The following is a 26,177-nucleotide window of genomic DNA, read 5'->3' as shown; positions in this document are numbered from 1 at the left end:
GGAGCCCTGTTAATCATAATGGGGCTCTGTCCCCTTGATATAAAGATTAGGGAACAGGCTGCATGGTACTGGGCCAAAAAAGATATTATCCCCAAGGTAGAGGATATTATGGGGGCACCAGTCAGGGAGAAAGGGGAGATACGGGGAAGGGGGGTGGATCTATGGCAGGAGATATGGGAGTCAGATGAAACTGGTAGAAGAACCTTTCAGTTCCTACCAGATGTCAAGGAAAGATTGAAAATGAAATACTTCGAGCCAACTCGGGGATTGTTCCACTTTCTCACCAGTCATGGCCCCTATCCGACTTATCTATGTCAGCTTGGAAAAAGGGCGAAGCCTGCGTGCGACTGTGGCGCACCGGGGGGGGTACTCCTGACCATGTGGTTTATGAGTGCCCCCTATTCGATGATGTAGCCGGGACATTGAGACGACAACTACCAAGTACAAACACCTATGACCTTCTAAGACAAAAGGAGACCTTTCAGAGACTGAATACACTAGCAAACGAGGTACCACAAAAACTTTTTGAAAACTTTTTTGAGAGACCTTCATGCCTAGATAAATAGAAATCACCGACTGTGACCACTGCCCCAATCCCGTACCGCCTGTTTACATTTGGAATCCGCCACGTCCAGGACCAGGGGGACTGTGGTGATCCTCATCACGAACTGAGACAACGCACCGATTATGACATAGAATAGGAAGTAGATTTAGTTAATTAGAATAGGATAGTAAGTTAGGAACCTGCAGCAATAAATTACCCCTTGCCTGCCCTGTGCCAGGGGCATGCTCATAGGGATTAGCTCTATGAGCAAGTCATCTAAGTAGGTTTATATATTAACACTGGTACAACTGTAACGCTGCAGGCAGTTAATAATAACCTTTCGTAGCAACCAGAAATTATGCTAACACTTGTAAAATAAGAAGTAGACTGCCTAGTAATAATCATAGTACTGTCTGTAGTCAAGTAAAATGTAGAAGCTGCTATTGTAAAACTAGAAATATAGGACTCACTAATCACTAAGGTGGTGGGTCATTTTTGTATAATTATTATGTTATGAAATAAAGATTTTTTTTTTTTTAAAAAAAAGTTGTGTGTAAGCTCAGCAGTTTGGTCCTATATGACCTTACCAAAAATTTCCAAGTTTTTCAGTGCTGTAGGCAATATCCATACATTCACAGATGGGAAATACATTGTGATATATCTGCATAAGCAGAATAAACTAATGATCAAAGCCCGAAAACAATTTATTGGACTGTTCAATTAACCAAAACAAATTCTCCAAGTATAACACCAACACAATACAGTCATCCATCTTCGAATCACAACTACATACAAGAATAATATAGAAAACAAACTGAAATAATTTCCTGCTAGTCTCCACCAGAGACTTCTCCGATATACGGAGCCTAATCCAGTGATCAGAGAGAAGATCCAAGCCAGGCTGCCGGGGCGGCAGCTATCCACGTCTGCTGGCGGTCGATGAACTGCCAATGTGCGGTTTTTTTTTTACTTTATTGTTATTTTAAAACCTGTACAACAGGCAGGCTGTCAGCAGCACACTACGCTGCTCTTCAGCCATAGAATATACAAGGGGCAAAAACAGTGAGAAGACACATAAGTTACAGAACGGTGGGCGACAAAAAAAAACAGGAGACACATAGAGACAAGCACGGAGCCGTTCACACTCGTTGATAATCCACATTGCTAACTGATGAGACGACGCACAAACACTGAAGATGACGATGGCACTGGTGAACGATGGAGTGTGACGGTGAACACTGAACACTAAACACGACGGCACACACGAAACACTGATGGCGGTGATCTCCGTCGCGCGAATGTCCACTTAGGGTGTGCGAGTCCGGGGACCTGCCAAGAGGGGAACAGGGGTGAGGTGGGGGAGAGGGGAGAAAAAGGATGCCAATGGCTGAGGAGACGGGGGCAGGAGGAGAGGGACAGGGGAGGGGAGGCCCGGGGGAGGAGGGGGAGAAAAGGAGGAGGGAGGGAAAAGGGAGAGAAGGGAGGGAGGGTGCCCAGAGGAGCAAGCACAGGAGGAGGGTGGGAGGATCAAAGTTGGTAGGAGGGGTAGATGGAGGGGAGGAGGGCATCATCAGGGAGGGGGAGCCGGCGGAAGCCACCTTGTGAGAGGGTAAGGAGGGTGGAGAGATGGAGACCGGGTGGGACGTGCGAATACAAGCGCGGCAGCGGGTGGGGGTGGGAGAGGATTGGGGAGACGAGCGGGTGAGGAGGATCGAGTTTGCGGGAGGTGTACAGGAGCCATATCCTTTCAAGGAAAAGGAGGAGGTGGGGGAAGGGGAGGAGATCGTACAGGAGCCGCGTGAGGGGAGTGGTGACGGATGCGATAGGCGAGGCGGAGAGCATGACGTTCAAGGATTTGGAGGGATTTATAAAAGGTAGGGGGGGGGGCGGAGATCCAAGCCAGATGGGCATAACAAAGGATAGGGCGGATGAGGGACTTATAGGTGTGGAGGATGGTGGAGGGGTCCAGACCCCACGGACGGCTGGAGAGGAGCTTGAGGAGACTGAGTCAGGAGCGTGCCTTGGATGGTGACATAGGAAGGACGGCGGGAGAGAAAGGAGCCGATCAGATGGACGTAGTTAATGGGAAGGGCGAAGGTTTGGAGCTTGAAGAGGAGACCGGAATGCCATACGCGGTCATATGCACGTTCGAGGTCCAGGGAGAGGAAGATTGTGGAGCGACGGGAATTAAGCTGTTCGGAAAGGAGATGAGTGAGGTGAAGGAGAAGGTCGTTGGAAGAGAAGGACAGCCGAAAGCCACACTGGGTAACGGGAAGGAGGCGGTGCTGGTGGAGATGCTGGTGGATGCATCCAATGTGCGGCCGAGCGCCGTCCTTTATAGTGCTTTTGGCGGATGAGGATCTGCAGTGACCTCTTCCTTGTGTTTATGTTTTCTGGTAGTGGCCCCTGGTGGCCGCTGGTGTCTTTGCTGTGGTGTTGTTGTTGTTGTGGCCGTTCATCAATATTGCCTGTCGGTTGTGTAGTGCATCGATGCGCCTGCGAAACGGGCAACCCGCGGCTACAGGCTGTCAGTTTGGTTGCTGATACTCTAGGCGCCGTGATGTCTGGTGGAGAAGGCCACAGCACAAAATATTAGCTTGGCTTTTAGCATCTTTGCTTCGTGTGTTGGAGTTCCAGTTCCTATGGGTTTATTTACCGTTTATCATTTTTTTATTTGCAATTCGCTGTTGCAGTTTGACTTTACATACTTTTGGTCATTTGGAGACAGTGAAAGGAGCTGTGGACGCTAGAAAATGAAGTGCCAAGTGGAAAATCGGAACATTTCCGAAATATTGTTGTGTTTGAGTTCAGTAGTTTAACATTTGTGCCGTGTATGGGGATAACGCAACTGGCCACAGCACAGCAACAAAATTGTTTTCTCGTTTTAAGGAGGATCCTTTTGACATTAGTGACTGTACACGTTCATGAAGACCTTCAGGGTTTGATGAAGATGGTGTAAATGCATTAATCCACAATGATCCACGCCGGTGTACTCGAGAACTGGTAAATGTGATGAACTATGATCGTTCCACCATTGCGTGGAGTCTGCATGCAGTGGTGAACGTTCACAAATCACTTATATGCGTAGCGCTGCTCTGACTCAAAATTACAAAAATAAGTGGGTTGCCATATGTGCCTCTCTACTTGCACTTCACCAATTGACTCGTCAACAACACCGACCACTACTATCCTGGATCATTACTGGTAATGAGAAATTGTGTCTTCATGCTAACATAACGAAAAGAAAGATATGATTGATCACAAATGAAGCAGCTACTCCCCGTACAAAGAGCTGTACACATCCTGGTGGAAACGTGACAGTGTGGTGTACTACAGATTGCTTCCCCCGTTGTATAACCGTCTCTGACGACATTTATTGTCAACGACAGAGACGTGTGGAAGGCGGAGTCCGAGGAAGACGACCAGGAAGTCTCCGTAAAATGATGCTACTCCACGATAACTCCCACTTGCATTTTGCTAGACTACCAAAAAACACTATGCTAGAGTTAGGCTAGGAAGTCATTCCGCATCCACCTTATTCAGCTGATCTTGCGCCTTCGGATTTTAACCTTTTCCACTCTCTGTCCAACAGCTTCGAGAAACTTCGTTTCGGGATGAAAATGCGCTCGAAACACGGATCGACGAGTTCTTCGTCTAAAAACCACGCGATTTCTACCCTCAGCGTTGGCTGACTGTTGTAAATAGTGAAGAAATGTATGTTATTGATGACTAAAATATCTGTTATGTTGTCTGTTGTGCTTACTAAAGATATGGCGAAACGGTCCCAACTTATGCACCAATTTATTAAACGTTGCACATTGCTGAAACTTAATACTGAACCTCACGATACAGAAATACGGTATGGTAGCAATACATTGGTTTAGCAAAATGAAACAATGGAAAATCCGGGATGGAATAATGTCAGTATTATAAACGGATCGTTGTTACTCACCGTATAGCGGAAATACTGCGTCACAGAGAGGCACAAGAAAAATACTGTTAAACTAGTAAGCAGTCGGCCAGAAAGGCCTTCATCGAAATTAGACAAAAGACTCTCTCTCTCTCTCTCTCTCAGACACACACACACACACACACACACACACACACACACACACACACACACATACACACACAGACACACAGACACACATACACATTGGGATAATTTCATATGATTTTAAATGACTTTGTGTCTGATAGGCAGAAAAATGTATATGTGAACTTTCAATTTTGAATGAATGGAAGTTGACACATGGGAAGGTGACTATGTGAGCTCTGGCCTTACAGTAATACTCCCTTAATATATCCTACAAGCCCTGGAGGGAAAATATTCTAAACTTTACACATAAAATATCTTCTTATTTGGAACTATCATCCATCTTTAATAAAGCATATAAACGGAATTTGTATAAAAATGCTAGTGCCATTCATACATGTTATCATGTTTATTACAATCGCTGGTTGTGTGCTGGAGATTTAAAGAAGAATTTAGTTGTCTTCCTTGAAACCGCTGACGATAGTCTATGAAAATGGAGTGTTTCACTGGACTAGGTCGCTGGAAGTGAGCAGCAGGAGAGGAGAGTTGTTGGAGGGCGAGCGTTTTGGAAAAGTTGTGCTATAAATAAATTGGACAGGAGGAGTCCAAAGTACTTGTTACGAAGGAAGTGAGAAAAGTAGAGGAAGGAGTGAAGAGATGGCCTGACAAAGAAACGAAGAGAAATATTCTGTTAAGGTGGAAGGATGAGTAGATCTTTGAATGGGTTACGTAGGAGAGAGTGTAAGTCTCGTTCGGGCAGGATGTGGAGAGTATGTGGGTATTTGTTGATGCGATGAAAGGTACAAATGCGAAAGAGAACCAGAGTTAATAATCACGAATGAAACTATAGCACGGTTGGTACCTTTGCAGACAGACTGATAAATTCAGTGTTCATTGTGGGTAAGGAGAGAGAGGAAATTAATAACGTGATACTTGGTGGGGGGGGGGGGGGATGGCAGACGGATGAAGAAGGCGAGGCTGAGCACATGACAGTAGAGGATTTGGTGGGAGTGGTAAAATTTTGGTGGAGTACAAATACACCCGACATTGTAGTAATAGAGGTTTGGTAGGATTAAGGCTTCGTGTGTGTGGAGCATGGAGAAGCGATGTAATCCCAGTGTTTGGAGGTTAGTTGTTTTGATAGTAACTATTTTTCAGTTAATTGTAGGTTTTTAGTTGAGTGGTTAGTTGTTGCAGTTGCCAATTTGAATTTTGGTGAACGCATGATCTGGTGTACTTAAGTATGTTTGTTAGATAGAACTGTTGTCGACATAGACGTCCTGGGGGTGGAAGCTATAGGTGGTTCCTTCTGTAAGTATTGTTTGCGTTTTGTAAGGGTGATAAGGAATCTGTGGATGCACCTGAAGGTAAACTGTTTGAGATGGAGTTTAAGGGATCATAGGTATTTCCAGGTGGTGGATTACAGCGTATAGGGCTAGGAAAGTGAATCATGAGGGTAGTTCAGGGGGCTGATAAGAGGAGGGAGTTCTCGCACACTGGCAGTCAGAGGAAATACAAAAGTGGAGAAAGGACAGAACCTTGAGATACACCAGCAGAGGAAAGGGCGTACGGCAGTTAATTGATGAAGTCTTCTCGGGTTATCTGCTGATTTAAGGCGTCGTTCTACTGCAACGTTCCGATGAATCATCTTTCATATTCTCGAATCGTTGCAGTAGAACGACGCCTTGACTCGACATCATTGTCGAAAATCACCGAGAAATCCTACGTTTCCATACGGCAGGTAGTGCTGTTTATCGTTATACAGGATGGGTGACCTTTGGGAAGGAAGCAATAAAGTGTATGACGTTAACTGGAAGAACATTCATTTTCAGTTTGTAAAGGAGGTGTTATATATATTCGGTCATACACTTTGTCAAGGTCAACGTACACAAAAGATGGGAGATGAGTAGTTATGTTTGTCCGTATTCGCAACTTGTACAGGTACGCTTCTGTATTCGTGACAGCTGTGAGTGAATTGTGTCGGACGAGCTGAGAGTTCCGCATTTTACATCTCCACTACTGGCCATTAAAATTGCTACACCACGTAGATGGCGTGCTACAGACGGAAAATTTAACCGACAGGAAGAACATGCTGTGATATGCAAATGATTAGCTTTTCAGAGCATTCACACAAGGTTGGCGCCGTTGGCGACACCTACAGCGTGCTGACATGAGGAAAGTTTCCAGCCGATTTCTCATACAGAAGCAGCAATTGACCGTCGTTGCCTGGTGAAACGTTACTGTGATGCCTCGTGTAAGGAGGAGAAATGCGTACCATCACGTTTCCGACTTCGATAAAGATCTGATTGTAGCCTATCGCGATTGCGGTTTATCGTATCGCGGCACTGCTTCTCGCGTTGGTCGAGATCCAATGATTGTTAGCATAATGTGGAATCGGTGGGTTCAGGAGTGTAACACGGAACGCCATGCTGGATCCCAACGGCCTCGTATCACTATCAATCGAGATGACAGGCATCTTATCCGCATGGCTGTAACGGATCGTGCAGCCACGTCTCGATCCCTGAATCACCAGATGGAGACGCTTGCAAGACAACAACCATCTGCACGAACAGTTTTACGACATTTGCAGCAGCACGGACTATCAGCTCGGAGACCTTGGCTGCGGTTACCCTTGACGCTGCATCACAGACAGGAGCGCCTGCGATGGTGTACTCAACGATGAACCTGGGTGCATGAATGGCAAAACGTCAATTTTTCGGATGAATCCAGGTTCTGTTTACAGCATCATGATTATCGAATCCGTGTTTGGCGACGTCGCGGTGAATGCACTTTGGAAACGTGAATTCGTCATCGCCATACTACATCCACATCTATATCTACATACATACTCCGAAATCCAACATACGGTGCGTGGCGGAGAACGAGGGAGAAATGACTGCCTATATGCCTCTGTACGAACCCTCTCTTATCTCATCTTTGTGGTCTTTCCGCGAAATGTAAGTTGGCGGCAGTAAAATTGTACTGCAGTCAGCCTCAAATGCTGTTACTCTGAATTTCCTCAGTAGCGATTCACGAAAAGAACACCTCCTTTCCTCTAGAGACTCCCACCCGAGTTCCTGAAGCATTTCCGCAACACTCGCGTGATGATCAAACCTACCAGTAACAAATCTAGCAACTCGCCTCTGAATTGCTTCTATGTCCTCCCTCAATCCGACCTGACAGGGATCCCAAATGCTCGAGCAGTACTCAAGAATAGGCAGTATTAGTGTTTTATAAACGGTCTCCTTTACAGATGAACCACATCATCCCAAAATTCTACCAGTGAACCGAAGACGACTATCCGTCTTCCCCACAACTGCCATTACATGCTTGTCCCACTTCATATCGCTCTGCAATGTTACGCCCAAATATTTAATCGACGTGACTGCGTCAAGCGCTACACTACTAATGGAGTATTCAAACATTACGGGATTCTTTTTCCTATTCATGTGAGTTAATTTACATTTATCTATATTTAGAGTTAGCTGCCATTCTTTACACCAATCACAAATCCTGTCATCTTGTATCATCCTACAGTCACTCAACGACGACACCTTCCCGTACATCACAGCATCACCAGCAAACAGACGCACATTCCTATCCACCCTATCCAAAAGATCATTTATGTAGATAGAAAACAATAGCGGACCTACTACACTTCCCTGGGGCACTCCAGATTATACCCTCACTTGCGATGAACACTCACTATCGAGAACAACGTCCTGGCGTATCACCCGGCGTGATGGTATGGGGTGCCATTGGTTACACGTCTCGGTCACGTCTTGTTCGCACTGACAGCACTTTGAACAGTGGACGTTACATTTCAGATGTGTACCCTTCATTCTATCGCTGCGAAACCCTACATTTCAGCAGGATAATGCACGACCTCATGTTGCAGGTCATGTACGGGCCTTTCTGGATATAGAAAATGTTCGACTGCTGCCCTGGCCAGAACATTCTCCAGATCTGTCACCAATTGAAAACGTCTGGTCAATGGTGGCCGAGGAACTGGCTCGTCACAATACGCCAGTCACTATTCTTAATGCATTGTGGTATCCTTTTGAAGCTGCATGGGTAGCTGTACCTGTACACGCCATCCAAGGTCTGTTTGACTCAATGCCCAGGCGTATCAAGGCCGATATTACGGCCTGCGGTGGTTGTTCTGGTTACTGATTTCTCAGGATCTATGCACACAAATTGCGTGAATATGTAATCACATGTCAGTTCTAGTATAATGTATTTGTTCAATGAATACCCGTTTGTCATCTGCATTTGTTCTTGGTGTAGCAATTTTAATGGCCAATGGTGTACTACAACAGTGCGCAGTTAGAAGATTTCTGAATGCGGCTTATCAGAGTGGGAATAAAATTTGAGAAAGTGCCAGAGCTTTACCTGGCAAGCAGCGGTGCGTGTGGCAGGGCCGCCCGGCGGCGCAGTCCCTGTTGGGCAGGCAGGCGCGGCTGTGGTTGCACGGCCGGCCGCGGCACGGCGCTGTCAGCGCGTCCTGTGGCGCCACTCGCGCCTCGGAGCCCGCTGGCGCCAGTAGCGCCTCTAGTGGCGCGCACGGCCGGTCGCCGGCGGACAGCTGCGCGCACACCGCCGCGGGAGAGAGGCCGGGCGCGGCGCGGCGCCAGTCCACGCAGCTCTGCAGCAGCGACTCGCAGTCCTCCCTGTGGGCAAACGCGCGTCACCTCCACAACACGGACAGAAGCGTCAAAGCCGCGAAAGGTGTCGGCGACTCTCCTGCGTGGCAAGACACGAGTAGAAGAGCTGATTCAATCAGCCATCAAGAAGGAGAACTTTCAGTCGAGTGGAATGCGTCAAGATACACGCGAACACAAGACAAAGTTATCATAAAACTTAATCTGTTTACTGTATCAAAAATGAACCCTCACTACATTGCATAATGCTCTTCATGCTTATGCTATACAGGGTGTTACAAAAAGGTACGGCCAAACTTTCAGGAAACATTCCTCACACACAAAGAAAGAAAACATGTTATGTGGACACGCGTCCGGAAACGCTTACTTTCCATCTTAGAGCTCATTTTATAACTTCTCCTCAAATCACATGAATCATGGAATGGAAATACACAGCAACAGAACGTACCAGCGTGACTTCAAACACTTTGTTACAGGAAATGTTCAAAATGGCCTCCGTTAGCGAGGATACATGCATCGACCCTCCGTCGCATGGAATCCCCGATGCGCTGATGCAGCCCTGGAGAATGGCGTATTGTTTCAGAGCTGTCCACAATACGAGCACGAAGAGTCTCTACATTTGGTACCGGGGTTGCGTAGACAAGAGCTTTCAAATGCCCCCATAAATGAAAGTCAAGAGGGTTGAGGTCAGGAGAGCGTGGAGGCCATGGAATTGGTCCGCCTCTACCAATCCGTCGGTCACCGAATCTGTTGTTGAGAAGCGTACGAACACTTCGACTGAAATGTGCAGGAGCTCCATCGTGCATGAACCACATGTTGTGTCGTACTTCTAAAGGCACATGTTCTAGCAGCACAGATAGAGTATCCCGTATGAACTCATGATAACGTGCTCCATTGAGCGTAGGTGGAAGAACGTGGGGCCCAATCAAGACATCACCAACAATGCCTGCCCAAACGTTCACAGAAAATCTGTGTTGATGACGTGATTGCACAATTGCGTACGGATTCTCGTCAGCCCATACATGTTGATTGTGAAAATTTACAATGTGATCACGTTGGAATGAAGCCTCATCCGTGAAGAGAACATTTGCACTGAAATGAGGATTGACACATTGTTGGATGAACCATTCGCAGAAGTGTACCCGTGGCGGCCAATCAGCTGATGATAGTGCCTGCACACGCTGTACATGGTACGGAAACAACTGGTTCTCCCGTAGCACTCTCCATACAGTGACGTGGTAAAGTTACCTTGTACAGCAGCAACTTCTCTGACGCTGACATTAACGTTGTCGTCAACTGCACGAAGAATTGCCCCGTCTATTGCAGGTGTCCTCGTCGTTCTAGGTCTTCTCCAGTCGCGAATCATAGGCTGGAATGTTCCGTGCTCCCTAAGACGCCGATCAATTGCTTCGAACGTCTTCCTGTCGGGACACCTTCGTTCTGGAAATCTGTCTCGATACAAAAGTACCGCCCCACGGCTATTGCCCCGTGCTAATCCTTACATCAAATGGGCATCTGCCAACTCTGCATTTGTAAACATTGCACTGACTGCAAAACCACGTTCGTGATGAACACTAACCTGTTGATGCTAAGTACTGATGTGCTTGATGCTAGTACTGTAGAGCAATGAGTCGCATGTCAACACAAGCACCGAAGTCAACATTACCTTCTTTCAATTGGGCCAACTGGCGGTGAATCGAGGAAGTACAGCACATACTGACGAAACTAAAATGAGCTCTAACATGGAAATTAAGCGTTTTGGGACACATCTTTTCTTTATTTGTGTGTGAGGAATGTTTCCTGAAAGTTTGGCCGTACCTTTTTGTAACATCCTGTATAGACTTAATAGAGTAAATTAGACTGTTATCACACAGTTGCTGTTCATCTGCTGTTAGTAGCTTAAAAAACAAAAAGCACTCCGTCTTCAGGCCACGAGTGGCCTACCGGGACCATCCGACCGCCGTGTCATCGTCATGGAGGATGCGGATAGGAGGGGCGTAGGGTCAGCACACCGCTCTCCCGATCGTTATGATGGTATCCTTGACCGAAGCCGCTACTAATCGGTCGAGTAGCTCCTCAATTGGCATCACGAGGCTGAGTGCACCCCGAAAAATGGCAACAGCGCATGGCGGCCTGGATGGTCACCCATCCAAGTGCCGACCACGCCCGACAGCGCTTAACTCCGGTGATCTCACGGGAAACGGTGCAGCCACTGCGGCATAGCCGCTGCCGTTAGTAGTTTAATATTTACTAAATTAGAATGATATTTTTCAAACAGACATTTTTTACATATGTAAGTATTGAGTCTTATTTATAGTATTTGTCACAGTCACTTACGAGAAAGATTGTCAATAGCCTTCTCGTAATCTAGATATAGGAAATCAGTTTGAGATTCGCTGTCGGTAGTACTAACACAGAAGAAAAAAAAATCTAGTATGAGCATGCTTTTTTAAATACAGAGATACGTAAACAGGCAGAAGATGGTGCTGCGGTCGGCAACGCCTATACAAGACAACAGATGTCTGGCGCAGTTGTTAGATCGGTTACTGCTGCTAGTATGGCAGGTTATCAAGATTTAAATAAGTTTGAACGTGGTGTAATAGTCGGCGCACGAGCGATGGGATCTCCAAGATAGCGATGAAGTGGGGATTTTCCCTTATGACCGTTTCATGAGTGTACCGTGAATGTCAGGAATCCGGTAAAACATCATATCTCTGATATCGGTTCGGCCGGAAAATGATCCTGCAAGATCGGGGCCAACGACGACTGAAGAGAATCGTTCAACGTGTCAGAAGTGCTACCCTTCCGCAAATTGTTGCAGTTTTGAACGCTGGGCTATCAACAAGCATCAGCGTGCGAATCATACAACGAAAAATCGTCGATATGGCTTTCGGAGCCGAAGGGCCTCTCGTGTATAATCGATGACTGCACGACCAAAGCTTTAAGCCTCGCCTGGACCCTTCAACACCGATATAGGACCATTGACGACTGGAAATATGTTGCCTGGTCCGACAAGTCTCGCTACAAATTGTATCGAGCGGATGGACGTGTACGGATATGGAGATAGCCTCATGAATCCATGGACCCCCCACGTCAGCAGGGGACTGTTCAAGCTGGTGGAGGCTCTGTAATGAAGTGGGACGTGTACAGCTGGAGTGATTTGGGCCCCTGATACGACTAGATAGGACTCTGACAGGTGACAAGTACGTAAGCATCTTGTTCAAAATCTGATATCTTATGGGACTTAACTGCTAAGGTCATCAGTCCCTAAGCTTACTCACTACTTAACCTAAATTATTCTAAGGACAAACACACACCCATGCCCGAGGGAGGACTCGAACCTGCGCCGAGACCAGCCGCACAGTAAGCATCTCGTCTGATCGCCTGCGTCCATTCATGTCCATTGTGCATTCCGATCGTCTTGGGCAATTCCAGCAGGGCAATGCCACACCTCATACGTCCAGAATCGCTACCGAGTGACTCCAGGATCACTCTTCTGAGTTTAAATACTTCCGCTAGCCACCAAACTCCCCAATCATGAACATTATTGGGCATATCTGGGATGCCTTGCAACGTGCTGTTCAGAAGAGATCTCCAGCCCCTTGTACTCTGCAGGATTCGCGGAGTCAAAATCTCTCCAGCACTACTAGCCCAGCTGGCCTAGGGATGTGAAAAACCGACTCGTTAAAGCCGATACCGCTATCTTAGTTCCGAATAAACGGTATTTTTCGTAATATGTTTGGTCCCGGTTATAACAATTGTCGTATATTTTTTACTAATAACCGAGTAAATCATAGCGAACACTTGGTTCAAGAATCATAAAAGAAGGTTGTATACATGAAAGAAGCCTGGAGATACTGACAGGTTTCAGGTAGATTATATAATAGTAAGACAGAGATCTAGGAATCAGGTTTTAAGTTGTAAGACATTTCCAGGGACAGATGTGGACTCTGACAACAATCTATTGGTTATGAACTGTAGATTAAAACTGAAGGAACTGCAAAAAGGTGGGAATTTAAAGAGATAGGATCTGGATAAACTGACTAAACTACAGGTTGTACAGAGTTTCAGCGAGAGCATAAGGGAACAATTGACAAGAATGGGGGAAAGAAATACAGTAGAGGAAGAATGGGTAGCTTTGAGGGATGAAGTAGTGAAGGCAGCTGAGGATCAAGTAGATAAAAAGACGAGCGCTAGTGGAAACCCTTGCATAACAGAAGAAATATTGAATGAATGAAGCCACTTTGTGTAAGAAGGCAAATTTCACCTCATTACGCACGACGCTGCAGACAAAAATTCCCTGAAGCTGCTGTCTCCCTCCCACCAACATGGACTCATAATATGAACATTCTCGTAAGAAACTGTCACGTATACCAATGGCTCCGCGATAATAGCTGCAATACTCAGTTCTTTAGATTCAGTGCAGGAAATCTGCGTATGGGCCATGTCCTGTCAGGTGTGCACACGATCAGCGGTTAGCTGCAAGTGTTCCATTTGGAGTCTCTACCTTATATATCCCCCACGCCCTCATGATCCATGGACCTTGCCGTTGGTGGGGAGGCTTGCGTGCCTCAGCGATACAGATAGCCGTATCGTAGGTGCAACCACAGCGGAGGGGTATCTGTTGAGAGGCCAGACAAACGTGTGGTTCCTGAGGAGGGGCAGCGGCCTTTTCAGTAGCTGCAGGGGCAACAGTCTGGAGGATTGACTGATCTGGCCTTGTAACACTAACCAAAACGGCCTTGCTGTGCTGGTACTGCGAACGGCTGACAGCAAGGGCAAAACTACAGCCGTAATTTTTCCCGAGGGCATGCAGCTTTACTGTATGGTTAAATGATGATGGTGTCCACTTGGGTAAAATATTGCTGTGGTAAAATAGTCCCCCATTCGGATCTCCGGGTGGGGACTACCTAAGAGGATGTCATTATCAGGAGAAAGAAAATTGGCGTTCTACGGATTGGAGCGTGGAATGTCAGATCTCTCAATGGGGCAGGTAGGTTAGAAAATTTAAAAAGGGAAATGGATAGGTTAAAATTAGATATAGTGGGAATTAGTGCAGTTCGGTGGCAGGAGGAACAAGACTTCTGGTCGGGTGACTACAGGGTTATAAACACAAAATCAAATAGGGGTAATGCAGGAGTAGGTTTAATAATGAATAGGAAAATAGGAATGCGGGTAAGCTACTACAAACAGCATAGTGAACGCATTATTGTGGCTAAGATGGATACGAAGCCCACGCCTACCACAGTAGTACTAGTTTATATGTCGACTAGCTCTGCAGATGACGAAGAAATTGAAGAAATGTATGACGAGATAAAAGAAATTATTCAAATAGTGAAGGGCGAGGAAATTTTAATAGTCGTGGGTGACCGGAATTCGTCAGTAGCAAAAGGGAGAGAAGGAAACGTAGTAGGGGAATATGGATTGGGGCTAAGAAATGAAAGAGGAAGCCGTCTGGTAGAATTTTGCTCAGAGCACAACTCAGTCATAGCTAACACTTGGTTCAAGAATCATAAAAGAAGGTTGTATACATGGAAGAAGCTGGACATAATGACAGGTTTCAGGTAGATTTAGGAACCAGGTTTTAAGTTGTAAGACATTTCCAGGGGCAGATGTGGACTCTGACCACAATCTATTGGTTATGAACCGTAGTTTAAAACTGTAGAAACTACGAAAAGGTGGTAATTTAAGGAGATGGGAGCTGGATAAACTGACTAAACCAGAGGTTGTACAGAGTTTCAGGGAGAGCATAACGGAACAATTGACAAGGATGGGGGAAAGAAACACAGTAGAAGAAGAATGGGTAGCTTTGAGGGATGAAGTAGTGAAGGCAGCAGAGGATCAAGTAGGTAAAAAGACGAGGGCTAGTAGAAATCCTTGGATAACAGAAGAAATATTGACTTTAATTGATGAATGGAGAAAATATAAAAATGCAGTAAATGAAGCAGGCAAAAACGAATACAAACGTCTCAAAAATGAGATCAACAGGAAGTGCAAAAGTGCTAAGCAAGGATGGCTAGAGGACAAATGTAAGGATGTAGAGGCTTATCTCACTAGGGGTAAGATAGATACTGCCTACAGGAAAATTAAAGAGACCTTTGGAGAAAAGAGAACCACTTGTATGAATATCAAGAGCTCAGATGGAAACCCAGTTCTAAGCAAAGAAGGGAAAGCAGAAAGGTGGAAGGAGTATATAGAGGGTGTATACAAGGGCGATGTACTTGAGGACAGTATTATGGAAATGGAAGAGGATGTAGATGAAGTTGAATTGCGAGATAGGATACTGCGTGAAGAGTTTGATAGAGCACTGGAAGACCTGAGTCGAAACAAGGCCCCGGGGGTAGACAACATTCCATTAGAACTACTGACAGCCTTGGGGAGCCAGTCCTGACAAAACTCTACCATCTGGTGAGCAAGATGTATGAGACAGACGAAATACCCTCAGACTTCAAGAAGAATATAAAAATTCCAATCCCAAAAGAAGCAGGTGTTGACATATTGAAAATTACCAAACTATCAGTTTAATAAGTCACGGCTGCAAAATACTAACCCCAGTTCTTTACAGACGAATGGAAAAAACTAGTAGGAGCCGACCTCGGGGAAGATCAGTTTGGATTCTGTAGAAATGTTGGAACACGTGAGGCAATACTGACCCTAGAAGCTAGATTAAGGAAAGGCAAACCTACGTTTCTAGCATTTGTGGACTTAGAGAAAGCTTTTGACAATGTTGACTGGAATACACTTTTTCAAATTCTGAAGGTGGCAGGGGTAAAATACAGGGAGCGAAAAGCTCTTTACAATTTGTACAGAAACCTGATGGCAGTTATAAGAGTCGAGGGACATCAAAGTGAAGCAGTGGTTGGGAAGGGAGTGAGACAGGGTTGTAGCCTATCCCCGATGTTATTCAATCTCTATATTGAGCAAGCAGTGAAGGAAACGAAAAAGAAAAATTCGGAGTAGTTATTAAAATCCATGGAGAAGAAATAAAAACTTTGAGGTTCGCCGATGACGTTGTAATTCTGTCTGAGACAGCAAAGGACTTGGAAGAGCAGTTGAACGGAATGGACAGTGTCTTGAAAGGAGGGTATAAGATGAACATCAATAAAAGCAAAACAAGGATAATGGAATGTAGTCTAATTAAGTCAGGTGATGCTGAAGGAATTAGATTAGGAAATGAGACACTTAAAGTAGTAAAGGAGTTTTGATACTTGGGGAGCAAAATAACTGATGATGGTCGAAGTAGAGAGGATATAAAATGTAGACTAGCAATGGAAAGGAAAGCATTTCTGAAGAAGAGAAATTTGTTAACTTCGAGTATAGATTTAAGTGTCAGGAGTCGTTTCTGAACGTATTTGTGTGGAGTGTAGCCATGTATGGAAGTGAAACATGGACGATAAATAGTTTGGACAAGAAGAGAATAGAAGCTTTCGAAATGTGGTGCTACAGAAGAATGCTTAAGATTAGATGGGTACATCACATAACTAATGAGGAAGTACTGAATAGGATTGGGGAGAAGAGAAGTTTGTGGCACAACTTGACTAGAAGAAGGGAACGGTTGGTAGGACATGTTCTGAGGCATCAAGGTATCACCAATTTAGTATTGGAGGGCAGCGTGGAGGGTAAAAATCGTAGAGGGAGCCCAAGAGATGAATACACTAAGCAGATTCAGAAGGATGTAGGTTGCAGTAAGTACTGGGAGATGAAGAAGCTTGCACAGGATAGAGTAGCATGGAGGGTTGTATCAAACCAGTCTCAGGACTGAAGTCCACAACAACAACAACACCCTTTTATATGGGAATACTTGAATCTAGGTGGGAATTCGAGATTTAATTCGAGTTTTTAAGTTGGTGGCTAATGAGCTTCGTGTTTCGTAGACTATTAGTGTTTTGACACCTATTAGTAATTATTCCTAAAATAAATATCTTAATGCCTCCAGACAATTATGTCTTTAAATTCCATAGTACGATGATCTTTATTGTTATTATGATTTTTTATACATTATGGGTGGCTCAGCTACCCAGCTCCACACACAATCTACTTCTGGGTCAAGTAAAAATCCCTTCATTAGTGGATGGACTCTCCAATTAGAAGAGCACACTCTGTCACTTCCTGAAACTTGCACTTGTGATCGGTGTCCACGGGGACGAACTTTTCAGTGGCACAGCCTCAACCAATGACTTGGTATCGCCATCGGTATAAGGAGCTCATATCGAATTGCCACCTGTTCAGGACTACAGACAGAGATTGGCCAGACGTATCCCCCGTTGAACCCAGGCTCTCTTATGGCCAGCATGTTTTGGCACATTTGCATCCGAGTCCACCTGTGTTCTTGGCCGTGTCCCCTATTTTTACCTGTATATTGCGTAATGGTCAAAATAAAATAAAATAAGTTCCCAAATCGCACGGCTGTATGGCGATTTTCTTTGTTAAATGAAGCGCTTAACTTCGGTGATCTGACTGGGCCCAGTGTTAGCACGGCGTCAAGGTCGTTGATAATATAACTAACAAATAAATAAAACAGATGAAAAATTACAATAGGAAGTGCGAAATTACACAAAAAATTTGAACTTAAAATATTCAATTGAAGCATTCCCGAAAGTCATGGAATTTCCGCGACCGATTCCTTGGAAGTATCGATATATAAAACAGGCAAAATTCGTCGATAACCTCGATTGCCTTGAAGGATGAACCATCTACACTGTGCAACACAATTGATGGATAGCTTGCCAAACCCTGTAGCTGTCTCTCATTGTGCCGGCCGGAGTGGCCGGGCGGTTCTAGGCGCTTCAGTTTGGAACCGCGCGACTGCTATTGTCGCAGGTTCGAATCCTGCCTCGGGCATGGTTGTGAGTGATGTCCTTAGGTTAGTTAGGTTTAAGTGGTTCTAAGTTCTAGGTGACGGATGACCTCAGATCGTAAGTCCCATAGTGCTCAGAGCCATTGTTGTCTCTCATTGTGACGCATATGTTAGAACCTTGACTCAAAGGTGCCCAGAGTCTGTAATGGTGCAAAAGCATGGCGTACTGCGACATCACCCTCGGGCTTGGTGACGCCTGAAACAGCAAGGTATCGACGCTTGCGAATAAAAGAAGCCAGAGCTCAGAAGCTAATGTGGGGTATAAGGTGGGTTAAAGATGCCACATTGGCAACAAATTTCATCACAGTTCTCTCCATTTCCATGGTGGACGCGTCACAGTATGGGATGAACGTCACATCCCCTCTTACCCACATTTCATACCTTCTTTTGACGCCTCTGTAAACGAGATCAGAATCGCAACACCCAGCGTGGATGTGACGCGGTTTTCTCGTGGGCGGCCGAGGGAATCACAGCGCCGATCAGGATTGATGTGGACCCCCCCCCAGGGGGTGGCATAAAGAGCATCAATGATACCATCCATGGACCGTTGATTCCCACTAATTTAACAGTAAAAAACGGTAGTTCGGTGATGCAACAGAACGACGTTCTTCACGACGTTCGACACTGCTGCCACACCCAGAGAGAGATTTAGCACAACGCTAAGTACATCGTGGGGTTACAACCACACTTTATGTGATCTGACCATTTTGGAGTGTAATTTTTGCTCTGGTATACGGTGTACAACCACTAGGGACCGTTAAAAATCAATGAGGAAATATGAACGTCATCCCAAGCTTACAACCTAATGCTTATTCTGCCCCTCCTGTTTCGCGTCCTCCTGTGGTGTGACGACGACAGGTAGAGGAGAGAGGGAGGTGTGGGTGGATGGTGGTTGCAGAATTGACGTGAGTGTAAATGAAACGGCAAAGAGTGTCTCTAAGAAACTCCAGTTGGACAACGCCCTCGATGTCACCAATGAACTTTTGTTGAGAACGCTAACCTGTACCTGTCAGAGATACACTGACTGAGCCTTATGGCAGCTCTAGCTCCTGATAGCAGGGAAACCCACCTACGGAGTGTCGAGGGATTAATAAAATTTTCTCGGGCTTCCACCCGCGCCAGGTGGTTAAAATCCCATGAGCTTTCGACCGAGCTCTCCTCAGTCATTGTCAAGTGGTGAGACTGACTGCTGTGTCGCCGTGGCCGCGTCGCTATATAGCCGCACTGCTGGCTGTGACGCCACTGGTGCTCTCTTCCTCGCCATATATGGTAATGTTTTCATTCCGCGTCTGTCCCGCCCGTTTTAACATCGCGATAGCCGGGTCCCAGGCTGTGCTGAGCTGCAAACCTCCGTCCTTGTTGATGGTGTTTTCAGAGGCTTTTATTTCAGTAGCTTCTTTTATGACGCTACCCCAAAATCCCTTCGTCTTCATAACGACGCATGTTTCGTCCAACAGAATTCGGTGTCCACGGCTGATTTTTCTGGATGGCGTAGGCGTAAGCACCTCTCGTGTTCCGTCTGGCGTTGCTCCACCGTGCGTTCTGTTTGGCCGAAGTAGTAACAGCCAGATTCACATGGTACCTTGTACACTCCAGGCGTTCTAAGCCCTAGATCGTCCTTCACAGGTCTCATTAGCTGACGAATTTTTGCTAGGGGCCTGAACACCGACGAAATGTTATATCTCTTCAGGAGCCGGCTATTCTTTCCCGCCACTGTACCACAGAAAGGCAAAAACACAAGTTTTTTTCTTTCTTCTTCGATGGTGTTCTCTTCTCTGCTGGTGTGTTTCTTGAGTGTCACACCAGATATAGCCTGTGACACCTGTCCGTGGCTGTACCGTTTTCCCGGAAGACTTTTCGGAGGTGGCTCAGTTCTAGTGGCAGACTTGCTACGTCTGAGACGACTTTAGCACGATGGACGAGACTGTTCAGAACGTCACGTTTTTGTGTCGGATAGTTGTGGCTGAGAGCGTGCAGATACCGATCTGTGTGTGTCGGTTTCCTGTAGACACTGTGGCTGCGGTGCCCATTGGTTTTCCGTCGAACGAGGACGTCGAGGAAGGGCAATGCACCATCTGTCTCGACTCCTCTCATCTCTACAGTGTCGAAGGAGTTGCCTGCCTAACAGGCGCTAGAGCTTCTGCAGGGCTAATGGGGTGTTCAAATCTCTGAAAGGTAACTTCCTCGACAAAGATTCATTGGTGGCATCGTGCGTGTTGCTAAACTGGGGGGTCTTAGAGGGACCCCTTTGCCGTTTCAAGAATACCACAGACGGCTAGAAAAGCAGGTACAGCGTTTGTTGCTCCGGGTCAAGTTCAAATATTGTCCAGTGGTTCTGAACGCTGCGCAGTGGTTCCACTCTGTGTAACACAGCAAAACCTGCAGTCGCACTAAATTCCAAAGGCGACAAGTCACGTTCAGTGGGGCTGCAGCTCGGCGAAGTGCTTAGTGTAGTGCTAAACCCAGCGGAGGGTGGCAGCAGCGTCGAACGTTGCGAAGGGTATCGTGCTGTTGCTCATTGAACTGCGGACTTTAGTTTCGACCGCAAAATTTGTGGGAATCAACGCTAAAGCGGAAGGGGAGGTACCGTTAACGCCCTTTACGTAACCTCCTGAGGGCTTTTAGTACCGATTCTGGCGGTGTATCTGAAATCTGTCCTTCTGCCGTCCATAAGAAAACGGCGTGATTCCAAAGCTAGGCGTCGCAGAGTCGTAGAAAGGAGGGATGAAACTTGGGTAAGAGGGGTGTGACGACTTTGCACCGTATAACACGCCTTGGAGGCGAAATTTGGTGCTAATGCGACATCATTAATCAACCTGACACACCACATGAATTTCTGAGGTGTGCGCTTTTTGTGGCATGTGTCGACACCTTCCTATCTGAAGCGTCGCTGAGCCATAGGACGACGTCTCAGAGTGGGACGCTTTTGCGCCGGTGCAGACGAAGATCGTAGGCATCTTTCAGTCGAATTTTGTGTTGGGAGGCAACTACGAGGTTTCGACAAAGTGATACTTTAATTTTGTTACCCAGATTACATATACGAGTGTAATTAAGTATTCGGAACTGTCAGTGTGTGAGTTCTATTCTCCCTTGTCTTGTTTTTAAAATAGGAACTGTTTTACAACAGTAGGTGACCGATTTCTAAATACAACAGACGAGTCGTTCGAAGTAAATCCTATCTGCGTTTATATTCGCCTCCCAAGTTACGTTTATTACAACCACGTGTAGTGTCGCAAGTTTGTTCCGAGCGAATGTTTGTTTTAGGATAGATAGATGCATGTAACTTCGGGGGCTGACATCTGCCGGCCTAACCGGGAGACACACGGACATCTGTCACTACCTGCCGTGGGAAAGCTATCCACTGTCTCTTACTGTACGCGTACAATCACCAGCTATAAGAACCTTCATAAATGATATTAAATATTATTCAATCATTTTCAAAATCGGTACATTTTGACATTCAGGAGAAGATTTTATTCATTTGTCAGCTTTATACCTATCGTAGTTTTACAGAAAACTAAATTGCTAAAAAAGTAAAAAACCGACACTTAGGGAACTAAATTCAGTTAGGAAATACAGTAGTTTATGCTTTGGCATTACCTATAAACGTAAACAGAACTCGCAGGGTGCAGAATTAACTAATTGTGATTTTCGTATTAAAACTTTAATTATTTTTCGTTTTCGTAATATAAAAATCGGACAGAATTATTATTGGTGTCTAATATTGTTGTGGGAATATATGTGAGTGAATGAGAGTGTGTACATGGGACAGTCGTCAAATTTTAATTTTGCGCTATATACCGGCTTAAGTAACCTGCAAGACTTAAGCAAGCCTGGCGTGGGACAATGTTCATAGGGAATTTACCCACTTTGCTGATGACGTATGTCTAGGTGTCATTGCTATTGCAACAGAGCTGCCAGAAAGTCAGCTGGAGTATTAACAGTGTCGAAAGGATATTTCCAGATTTATTACCTCTTCGTTTTCGTTTATTAAACATTACTTTAATATTTGCATGTCAGAATGGCGTAAATACGTCTGTATGTAAGGATTGGTGCAGGTCAGTTTTGGCGCGAGTATGATCATGAACGAACGTTCTGATTGGCAGTGAGTAAAGTTAGCCAATATGAATTGAGACGGTTCCCGCTCGTTACCTGATAGTTATACTGGGAGTGAGGCCACAAGAAAGGAGTCGCTCGCTAGCTTTGAACCCGGACGGTCAAGTTACTAGTGCCAGTCAGAATAATGTGTAAAAAGAAGAAATAATAGGCTTGTGAAGTTTGGAAGTTTTAGAACTGTTTTGTTGGAATGATACTCGCGTGTGATTATTTGGTCTTCATAGTATCCGCGTGGCATGTTTCAGTACTCAACGACTGAGCATTTATGGCGTTCTATTTATTTTTTGAAATCCACCAGAAGGATCGAATGTAATAACTCATTTTAGTGGTGGAATTAATGACTGTGGAAACGTTGTTTAACTCGGGTCATATTTGGACAGATTTCTGGCTGCTGTGCGTGTGCAACGAGTGTATGAATTGTGAACTTGACGAAAATAACCAACAGTTTAAATGTGGACTGAATAGTACCGTTTCTTTGGTTATAAGAACAAATTAACATGTTTGGGTGGAAATTTCGGACATTATTTTCCAGAAGACAATCCATTATCTTACCGCCACATAAAATTTTTATTGACAGTTTTTCTACAGAACTTAATTTCATTACTAGAGTTGCGTGGCTTCAGGAATTGTAGATATTAGATGGTATTTTTTATCAACGCTCCTTTTACATCTTATAAGTATCTACGCTACTGACCATTAAAATTGCTACATCACGAAAATCACGAGCTATAGACGCAAAATTTAACCGACAGGAAGAAGATGTTGTGATATGCAAATGATTAGGTGTTCAGAGCATTCACACAAGATTGGCGTCGGTGGCGACACCTACAACGTGCTGACATGAGGAAAATTTCGAACCCATTTCTCATACACAAACAGCGGTTGACCGGCGTTGCCTGGTGAAACGTTGTTGTAATGCCCCGTGTAAGGAGGAGAAATGCGTACCATCACGTTTCCGACTTTGATAAAGATCGGATTGTAGCCTATGATTTCTCAGGGTCTATGAACCCAAATTGCGTGAAAATGTAATATATGTGAGGCGGAAATCGAAAAGGGACCTTTTGTCGAAAATTTAGGAATTTTTGTTTTTGTAGTTTTTGCATTCAGCATTAAATTCTCAATAACCTGTAAAAAAGTTTTATTTCTATCTATAAATTTGAGGAAGTTATGGAAGGTTGAATATTTATGACATAAAAGAGGTGTTTTGACATATGGGCTTTTAAAGTTTCACTTTATTATCATTGGTTAACTTTACATACTTATGAAACAAATTCTGTATATATATTACACTTAAAATGTCCTTTGTGAAGTGATTTGTGGTTTTTTAAATTAACACTTCACAGTAAGTGGATTACTCCCTCTGACCTATATCACATCAGAGTGTAAATACATTTGAAACGAAATAAATTGGCCCTTGTTGAGAAAAATGTAGCAAGCGCTGTGCTTATTTTTTGGCATAATATTGATATTTTTACACTATGTTATGGCATCTTTTGGATCAAATTTTAATTCTGGAGCAATTAATGGGACTAGAACCACAAAAAATTGGAATTCACAAATCATCCAAAATATATTACTGATATTTTGTAATTGCCAAAGGACTTGATTTTCTGTTCGTAAAAAAAGTCTGAATGGGGTTTAAGGCACTTTAACAAGAGCGTTTTCGCCTCTTCTTTGGTTCTGGAATACTTGTTAGGTCAGGTTCTACTTCAGGATTTCACTGTCGCTGACTTGAGTTTCTGGTTCACGTTCTGAGCCTACTTCGGGACACATAACGTCTTTCTAGTTCTCTTTGCAATAGGTCCTGATGTTTTTAAAACGGTACTCTTTTCGTTGACTTGTCATTCCTGGAGGAATTACTGCAGCAGGAAACCCAGTGGGTCCATTTTCATTGGGGAAGATGCGGTACACAAACTCATTTCCATCAATGTCCAATTTGCAATGTACTTTACATTTGTAGCTAACGTTGAACTCAAAGTGGTCGTATTTAGTTATGTGAGGTACTTTGTTAGCATTATTAGGCTTCAAGAAATTGAACCAGTCATATGTATTCATAGCAACTTCACCTATCTCATTTACAACAGCAACAGTTGAGTTAACATGTGTTGTAGGTGTAGATTTCTCAATGCAGTCGGCGAATTCTTGTACGGAAGAGATACAGGTGACCCTAAATCTTTTCTTTATAAGTCCAAATGCCCAGTAATATTCGTTTGACCTACTGGCATGAATCAGAAAACAATTATCTTATTTTTTTTATTACTGATTCTCCAAGCAAGATATCCTAATAAGATATTGTTCTTGTTCTGACCTACACAATTGTCAGTTTGAATGAACATAGTGTCTTCTCTTGTCGAACCAATGTTATTTCCCCATAACAACATAAGGTCCCTTTTTCGAAGACTGACATCGATTGCTTTCAATGATATAATTGACTCTTGTTGCATTCAAACAAGTTTCAAATCAATACAAGCGTGTACAGAATGAAGTAAACTATTATAATATACAAAAAAAAGAAAATCGATATTTTACACATTATTGAATGTTTTTGCTTGTAATGAGAATTTTACTGTTCCGACAAGAGGTCCCTTTTCGCTTTCCGCCTCACATATTTGTCCAATGAATATCGGTTTATGATCTGCATTTCTTCTTGGTGTAGCAATTTCAATGGCGAGTAGTGTACATTGCCGAGTGAAGGGACATCGAGCAGACGCTGTCCTGAGGTAGGTGAATTTCTAATTTGCAGCCGGCACACGGAAAACTCAAAAACACCGCCACGCAGCACACGGCGTAGTAACAACCTGAAGCGATCTAATTAAGTTGACTCAGACTCAGTTGGTCAGCGTGACTTATTAGCCAGATCGGACAGTGGCAGGCACAGGGACGGTAGGGAATACGGTTGTCGTGTCTGAGGAAACACATCTACATCTACATCTACATTTATACTCCGCAAGCCACCCAACGGTGTGTGGCGGAGGGCACTTTACGTGCCACTGTCATTACCTCCCTTTCCTGTTCCAGTCGCGTATGGTTCGCGGGAAGAACGACTGTCTGAAAGCCTCCGTGCGCACTCTAATCTCTCTAATTTTACATTCGTGATCTCCTCGGGAAGTATAAGTAGGGGGAAGCAATATATTCGATACCTCATCCAGAAACGAGCCCTCTCGAAACCTGGCGAGCAAGCTACACCGCGATGCAGAGCGCCTCTCTTGCAGAGTCTGCCACTTGAGTTTATTAAACATCTCCGTGACGCTATCACGGTTACCAAATAACCCTGTGACGAAACGCGCCGCTCTTCTTTGGATCTTATCTACGTCCTCTGTCAACCCGACCTGGTATGGATCCCACACTGATGAGCAATACTCAAGTATAGGTCGAACGAGTGTTTTGTAAGCCACCTCCTTTGTTGATGGACTACATTTTCTAAGCACTCTCCTAATGAATCTCAACCTGGTACCCGCCTTACCAACAATTAATTTTATATGATCATTCCACTTCAAATCGTTCCGCACGCATACTCCCAGATATTTTACAGAAGTAACTGCTGCCAGTGTTTGTTCCGCTATCATATAATCATACAATAAAGGATCCTTCTTTCTATGTATTCGCAATACATTACATTTGTCTATGTTAAGGGTCAGTTGCCACTCCCTGCACCAAGTGCCTATCCGCTGCAGATCTTCCTGCATTTCGCTACAATTTTCTAATGCTGCAACTTCTCTGTATACTACAGCATCATCCGCGAAAAGCCGCATGGAACTTCCGACACTATCTACTAGGTCATTTATATATATTGTGAAAAGCAATGGTCCCATAACACTCACCTGCGGCACGCCAGAGGTTACTTTAACGTCTGTAGACGTCTCTCCATTGATAACAACATGCTGTGTTCTGTTTGCTAAAAACTCTTCAATCCAGCCACACAGCTGGTCTGATGTTCCGTAGGCTCTTACTTTGTTTATCAGG

The 26,177-nt window shown here is 44.7% G+C and overlaps 1 protein-coding gene across 1 annotated transcript in view; it reads right to left on the bottom strand.

The window, feature by feature from the left end:
• The window catches only part of LOC126456656 (reversion-inducing cysteine-rich protein with Kazal motifs-like), a 99,504-nt gene extending 75,517 nt beyond the window's left edge, over positions 1-23,987 (bottom strand). The window contains exons 1-2 of the mRNA XM_050092400.1: positions 23,923-23,987; positions 8,973-9,250 (exon numbers count right to left, since the gene is read on the bottom strand). Of these exons, the coding sequence (XP_049948357.1) occupies positions 8,973-9,250; positions 23,923-23,987 (343 nt within the window). The remainder of the gene's footprint in view (positions 1-8,972; positions 9,251-23,922) is intronic.
• Positions 23,988-26,177: the final 2,190 nt, after the last annotated feature.

The sequence above is a fragment of the Schistocerca serialis genome, chromosome 2, assembly GCF_023864345.2.
Source record: "Schistocerca serialis cubense isolate TAMUIC-IGC-003099 chromosome 2, iqSchSeri2.2, whole genome shotgun sequence".
NCBI classification, from domain to species: domain Eukaryota; kingdom Metazoa; phylum Arthropoda; class Insecta; order Orthoptera; family Acrididae; genus Schistocerca; species Schistocerca serialis.
Note: the sequence above shows the minus strand (reverse complement) of the source record. Positions and strands in the feature narration are given on the sequence as shown.